This window comes from Lepisosteus oculatus, chromosome 25, assembly GCF_040954835.1.
Source record: "Lepisosteus oculatus isolate fLepOcu1 chromosome 25, fLepOcu1.hap2, whole genome shotgun sequence".
In the NCBI taxonomy this organism is placed as follows: domain Eukaryota; kingdom Metazoa; phylum Chordata; class Actinopteri; order Semionotiformes; family Lepisosteidae; genus Lepisosteus; species Lepisosteus oculatus.
The window spans coordinates 11,953,912-11,961,238 of record NC_090720.1 but is presented as its reverse complement, the minus strand read 5'-3'; the positions used below and the strand labels follow the sequence as shown (position 1 = coordinate 11,961,238).

Genomic DNA, 7,327 nt, shown 5'->3' with positions numbered 1-7,327 from the left:
CCACATCACAGGTCTCCACAAACCCGGTGAGCCAGTGACTATGACACAGGATTGCGGTCCGTAGCGCCCTTGAGCTTGTGATTCTGTACTGCATATTGTATATTGTTAAAGAGAGCTTTACTGTTTTTCCAAATTTACAAAATACTAAATGTTTAATAGAAGTCCCAAATTACATTGCTAACAAATTAAAGGGGCGCTTTGTAATACGTGTGTATGTAATGATATTTTTTTAATATTACCCAATAAATATATAACCCACAGATAGATCATTTTTCTAAGTTTGAAGTACAGATTTATCTTCCCCTTGACACCGTTATTCTGATACATCACACAGAGGCATTTTGTCAGAAGCAGCTGTTAAACTAGTGCGGGTTCAGGAAGCAGCAAACGCAGGGCGATCACTGGGGTAAAAAAGCGTTGAGGCTTTAATTGCAGAACAAAATGATCAGAATTAGTCATACGTACTGTAGGCAAGATCTTAAAACACAACAGTGAGGTGAAGGCAGGACCGGAATTGGACACTGGTAGTCAACAAGACAAAAGAGAGACAAGCAGAAAACATACACCCTTCAAATATTTTATTGACGCACTTCTCATTTTAAATTATTTAGTATTACAAAAATACTAAATATGTTCCAGGCACCAAAATGATTATTGAAATGAAATTTTATATTATCATAATTTAATGAAATTATTGCATAATCATTTTTTAATTATTACAAAAATTAAGGAAAAAACCCAAGTACCGTATAGTGAAGATGATTAAATGCAATAGCTCTGAACAATCCAACACAAATGGCTTGGCATACAATTAGTTCTAATTATCATATCAAATTATAGTTTAAAAGAGAAATTTATTCAAACAAATTCCTTGATCAGAGAGAAATTAAGCAAATTAGTATACTTATGCTGTTGAAGGAAATACCCATTTTACTAGATAACAGCAAAAGCTAAATAGCTTTGAATGTTAAATTGGCATTTTCATATATATATACTCTGTAAGGTAAAGTATCTGCATGCATGTAACTACTAAACTGTTTTAGTTAACAATAGGCTCTTCCTTTATTGCCACTTTCGAAACTGAAGCTCCAGTCCATGTCCCAGTGATAGTGGTCTGGTGTCCGAAGACAGTGAGCACCTTCGCTGTGTAAGGAACATCAATGATCCCCTTCTGGACTACAGCCTTGAATCTCACAGCCTCCCCAGGGGGCACTGTAGCATTCAGGCTGGATGTATTAACAATCTGCAATGAAAGAAGCAAAAGCCATTGGCTGGGGTCTCTGCTTTCAGAAAACAGTGGACAAATACAGCATTCAAAACCAGTAAGCTAAAGCAGTTCACTGGTTATGGCAATACAAAAAACAAAGGAACAGGTAAAGGTTTATTCCACGCTGAAAGGGAAAGAAAAGAGACCATGTTTCATCTGTAGAGCCTTTTTCAGATGTGCTTGAACTTAATAAAAAAACAAGGCAATTTAAGGAGTTAAGTTGTAGTTAAAATATGCATAACAACAGTGTTCTAGTATCACAGTCACCATGTTAGTCAAGTGCCCTGTTTTCTACTTCCATTCCGCATATACAAAACAGTGATGTCTTGCTCAATTTCTTTGAGTAACAGCCCAGGGTGCTTAAAGGCACCATTCATCTTCAATAGGTTAATCCAGTACTGGGAACATACTGTACCTCTTTCCTTTCTGTCTCTGTAAAACTCCAGTTGTGAGTAGTACTGGCATTAATAGAGACTGTGGTTTCATTCGCAGCCAACAATGGGATTCCAGCTTTAAAGGTTGTTGATGCTCCAACTTCCACAGTAAATCCATGAGAATGGGTGAAAGAGCTTTCCAGGGTAACAGTTTCAGAAAACCTGAAAAAAAATCACATTTTATTTTACAACTTCTTGTTTCAAAGCTGCAGACTGTATCAACCTGGCTGCACCACACTGGGAGAAGGAGAACTTGTGTAAGTACTCGCCTGACATACCAGCCGGGTGAATTTCATGAGCTTCAGAGATAGTGAAGATGGCAAGAGAGGGTTTTCTCATGTTGTTACTGCTTGCTCAAATTGTGGCTGACTAAAGGCTACCCAAACCTGCTGACACTCTCCAGGTGTGGAACCTCCCAGACACAGACAGCTGATGGTGCATCTGCAATTTCCCTCACGGGATCAATAAACTATCTATCTAAGTAAAGCCATTGACCATGAGAAGAACATGCAAAATCCTCACGGAGGAGGACTGGGCAAGAGTCAAACTCAGGATTCAACAGTTTCTAAGTAGTTTCTTTGCAGGTTTTTGGCTGTTCTTTTGCAATGTTAGTAATATTTGTATCTTCTGCTCGTGTTCCTTCATCTTTCCTGTCACACATTCTAATTCTCCTCAAGCCCGAAAATGCCCACATGACATCATCATTAAATTCAGCATATATAGAGTGGACAGGAAGGTAAGTTGGTAGTTTTTCAAATGTATTGCAGTACAGGACTCCCCTCCACTACCATCAATGAGTAGCTCTGCCAGAGTGCACCAATACACTCATCACACAGCAGCTCTCAATGGGGAGGAGAACAGAGAGTTTAAGCCAATTCATAGATGGAGATTGCTGGGAGACCATGATTGTTAAATTCCAATCTGAAATTTGTCCAGGACACCATGGTAACACCCCTACACGTTTTGAGAATCACCCTGTTATTTTTAATGACCACAGAGAGTCAGGGCATCGGTTTTATGTCTCATCCGTCTCACATTATAATGTCCCCGTCACTATACTGGGGCATTAGGACCCACCCAGACTGCAGGGTGGGCACCCCCCACTGGTCCCACTAACACCTCTTCCTGCAGCATTCTTAGCTTTCTCTGGAGGTCTCCCATACAGGCTCACACCTGCCAGTTGTGTTGCAGTGTGGTGATTCTTCTTAACCACTTCTATAACATTTTTAAAATTGTTTAAAGTCAAATTGAGAGTCAAGTGATTTACTGACAGGTTATAGTTGAACATATATGTAGAAATGAATCTAAAGGTAGATTTTTCATTTAATAATATCTCAAAATAAATTTTCAGACATCATTAAATTCAAATTTTGTTACCCTTAAACATCTTTGTGTTAAATTTGCCAAATGATTACCAGCAGTCCTACAATTTAAGTTTTAGATCTATTGGCAGTGTATTTTGTGTGTAATTTTTGTAAATATTGTGTATTTTGTGATATACAGAAAAATGAAAATACGACTTAGAATGCAGCACTTACTGGAAAGTTGCAGTGTAAGGAACAGAGCCGGTAGAGTTGTCACAGTCATGTTGCCCAACTATCAGAGGCTCTTTTGAAAGAATCTTTGCATCTTTAACAGAAAAATCCAAACTTAAAATTTGACTTATGGTTTTATCTTGCGTGAGGGCAAGGATTGGGAATTGATTGTAGCCAGATCCAAGATTCTGTGCTCTTCCAATCCAGTTATCACTGGCAATCCTGGGTGGTGGGGCAGTGTAGATCTTCCCTCCATTCTTGGAGACACACCACAGATTGCCATCAGGAGAGAAGGCCATGAAATGGGTAAGTTCTGTCCAGCCTCCAGTTCCAATAATCTCACTGTTTTTACTCCAGATGTAGTTCATATCATTCGGAGGGCTTCCTTTAAGCAGATTCCCTTCTGTGGTCACAGTGTACAGGATACCCGCAGGGTCAAAGAACAGAGAAGGGAAGCACCATCCTCCAGTTCCTATCTTCGTAGCAACCCTGTACATCCAGGACACGTACTCATTCTCAGGAGGGGGACCCCTGTAAAGTTCACCACTCTTCATGACAACATAGAGTGTGCCGTTTGGATGGAAGAAGAGGGAATGAACTTGATCCCACCCAGACCTTCCTACACACCGAGCTTTCTGCTTCAGCCAGTTCTCATCTGGATTCGCTGGAGGAGACCCAGAATACAGCTGTGCATTACAGACTGCAAACATTGTTCCTTGAGGGCTGAAGGCGACGTGAGAGATGCCTTGCAGATTTCCCACATATTTCGAATATTCACTAAAGTTGTCATTGTAATTATTTGGGGGCAGTCCAATCTTGATACTCCCTGATCTTTCCATGGCAAACAGCACCATACCTTTCCCAAAAAAAATATATAATCAAATAGTGAACAAAATAACCAATTTCACCAACTTCAAATATCCTAATCTTTAAAAGACCATTATATAATAGTAATACATTTAATATAAAATCTAACTAATGAAAACAAAGCAATAAGAAAAAAGGACAGATTGTAATGGTTTATTAGGATTTGGTGTCCTCCCAAAGTGGGAAAATAATTAATCAAAAATTCAGTGAGAAACTTGAAATTGTTTTACATACAGTATTTATTATTCTAAGTGAACTGTTTAGAATCTAAATATTATCTGGCTGTAGAGCTCTTTCAGTTTTTTTTCTTTTACATGACGTTAAAAAATTCTGGAGCTTTGAAACCTTCAATCTTGACATTATAGAGTAATTCGTGTAGATCAATTTCAAGATTAATTTCTGAGTCATTGATATCGGAGTCTCAGCCTTTGAGCTCACTGTCATGTGAGTTGATGGTGCCCTGAGTGCCCATTTTATCCCTTCAGACAGCTCCTGTAGATTTGCAAATACAGTTTATCTGTGAAACAATGTCAGTTCTCTACATACTCACACATATTGTCTGCTGCTCCTGAAGTCTTAACCTGGTCAGACATGGTCTCTTTCTGAAGATGAGGTCAACTTTCTGTCTGTCTGCAAAACAGAATTCCATACACAAAATAACATTATTTTTCACATAACTTACAAGTAGGTACTTACTACTTAGAAGTTTCCTAATATTCTAATAATGCATGTTACATCTACAGTACCACAAATATATAGTATGTCAAACTACCAACTGCATACTGTGTTAATTTTCCCCTTGAGACTTTTATTCTGATACATCAAGCGGGTTGTGTCAGAGGCAATTAATAATGAATTTCTTAATTTTTGTTTGTTATGCTAGTGTGGATTGAAGCTATATTTGTAGGAAGAAATGAGCAAAATTAATCATATATAGATAAGTTCTTAAGACAGCAGTGAGGTGAAGACAAGTACACTGTGAGAAACTATACATAAACAATACACAGTTCACTCCTTCCTAATTTACAACTGCTATAGTATTACCAAGGGGTGTATCCAGTTATAAAAAAATCTTTTCTAGATTTTCAATTATAATTACTTTTCTGTTTGAGCATTTACATTGCACTTGGAGGTTGTAACTTACAATATGTAAATGAAAATTAAATACATTTTAATTAAATGTGTCTTAATTTCAAGCTATTAGGTCACAAAATGTCTTAGTTTGGAAACATTGTGTAACTGTATGTAAAATTCCTATTAGCACTGTATGTGTTGTGTACTGTATGTCCATATAATGTGACTTGATTATCAAACATGGCTTTGCCTGTATGTTTTTTCCAGATATCTATTTTAATAACCACAAAAGACAATGTTCAGAATCCAACATTTTTTAGATTTTCACATAATCTGTTGCAGGACTACATTACTCTCTGGAATTGCCAGGTGGCACAGTGAATCTATCTTAATGTGGCTTTTGCACAAATCCTATTTTAATCATAACAAGTAAATGTTTATTAACCCATTAGTGCTTTCCTGCACTAATCATACTGTACAGTAACACTAACTGACATTTTTCATTTTTTAATTAAATGCAGTAACAGAATTATTCGTAATGAAATATAAATTAATAGTAATTAGAGAACAGACAATTTATTGTTAGAATTGTACATAGTGGCTTTATATACTAATTGAAACAATAAGGAAATATATCTTATTTAAAACAAAAAAGAGGTTTTAAGTGATTTGAATGACTTTCAAAGAATGACTTACAGTACAGTATGTCACTCTAATTGGATGAGCTAAATTAAAAGCTACTAGTGTTACTTTTTCCATTTTCTGCAAAAGGTTCAATGAAGCTACAAGCTTTTCATTATCCATTACAGCAATAAGACACCAAGTGTTCATGGAAAACATTATAACTTTATATCATTTTATAATGATAATAAACATTAGGTAGTTCAAACGAGCATGCCAGAATGTTTCCAAAATAACCATAGCAAGTGACTAAGTTAAAGACTCTGATGCAGAAAACGTTTATGAAAAAGATGGAATACTGCTTAAAGTTTTATAAAGCAAATTAATAATTAAATATACAGCATATTATCCACCCATCCATTTTCTAACTGTCACGGAATCTGGGGTATAGCTGTGGAGAGAGACCGGCAAGAAGGGAGGACCCTATGTGTAGCGGCAGGAACAGAGCAAATAAGGGGGTTTGCTCCGGGCTCAAGGTATCGGGCGAAGTCGGAACGAGACATAAGACCTCAGGTAGCGGATGTGGGGCGACGTGGTGAGGCGAGCCTCTCTACAACCAATCCCAATACCGAGCGAGAGGAAAGTGAGACCCGGAAATATATAGCCCCAGACAACAAGACAAACCAGAAGAGCAAGTAAAGCACAGAGAAACAAGGAACAGGACAGATACATGTACAGTTATGTGATTATTATTTAGTCAAGCAAGATGCAGTAGGACCATACATAGGATTGGTAACAGTAATGTACAATGCTTGCCCTTGGGAATATTATGGTGTACAGCAGTATCAGACATTTACTAAAGTAAATGTACTGTGGGATAGTAATGATTCCCAGAAACATTGCCATGGTATTTTCTTGATATTCTTATGATATAGTATAGTAAAACATTCTGAAGGCAAATCACAACACTTACGGTGGTTATACAATTGTAAATTGGAGAAAATACTGTAAAACACTGTAATGATGACCTGTAACACATCAGCTATGAAATGAAACTTACCTTGGTTACACTCTGAAGAAAGCAGCTTTTGAATCACACTTGGTCCAGCAGGTACTGTATGAGTATCAAGGTAACGATTTCTTCAGTGCTTCCTCTCTGACTGTAAATGCCTGTCCTCAGCTTCATATTTATACATACAGTATAAAAGTAAAAACACCTTAAAACGTTTTGGATTGGATATTATCCTTCAACACTCCCCTTTCACATGCAGATATCAGTTTTTTCTTGAAAACACATCAAAGACACATTTGCAGACAGAACAAGTTCTGTAAGTACAGTATATCGAAACCGTTTGCATTTTTTAATATTCCTGCTTTTATGTAACTGAAATTCATTTGTTTCCCCAAAATTTGATTTCCAAATTAAAACAGAAGTATTTCTTGAACTGCAGCAAAGATTGCAAAATGACTTATGTGACTGCAGTTTCAGTCCAGTGTCTTCATAAAAGACACAGTGTGGCAAAACAACA

At 37.1% G+C, this 7,327-nt stretch overlaps 1 protein-coding gene across 1 annotated transcript; it reads right to left on the bottom strand.

Moving 5' to 3' along the window:
* Positions 1 to 402: 402 nt before the first annotated feature.
* On the bottom strand, positions 403 to 6,967 carry LOC138225085 (uncharacterized). The gene is made up of 5 exons (XM_069183929.1): positions 6,859 to 6,967; positions 4,654 to 4,733; positions 3,240 to 4,092; positions 1,683 to 1,863; positions 403 to 1,243 (listed from the first exon to the last, which is right to left on the bottom strand). Exons 2-5 carry the CDS (start codon positions 4,694 to 4,696, stop codon positions 1,040 to 1,042), a joined length of 1,281 nt encoding a protein of 426 aa, XP_069040030.1. The 5' UTR covers positions 4,697 to 4,733; positions 6,859 to 6,967; the 3' UTR covers positions 403 to 1,039.
* Positions 6,968 to 7,327: the final 360 nt, after the last annotated feature.

Coding starts and splice junctions, on each gene's coding strand:
- LOC138225085 (XM_069183929.1), bottom strand. CDS start 4,696: ATGTCTGACCAGGTTAAGACTTCAGGAGCAGCAGACAATATGT. Junction 4,093..4,653: donor AGGAGCAGCAGACAATATGT/GTGAGTATGTAG, acceptor TTTTTGGGAAAG/GTATGGTGCTGTTTGCCATG. Junction 1,864..3,239: donor CCTTACACTGCAACTTTCCA/GTAAGTGCTGCA, acceptor ATTTTTTTTCAG/GTTTTCTGAAACTGTTACCC.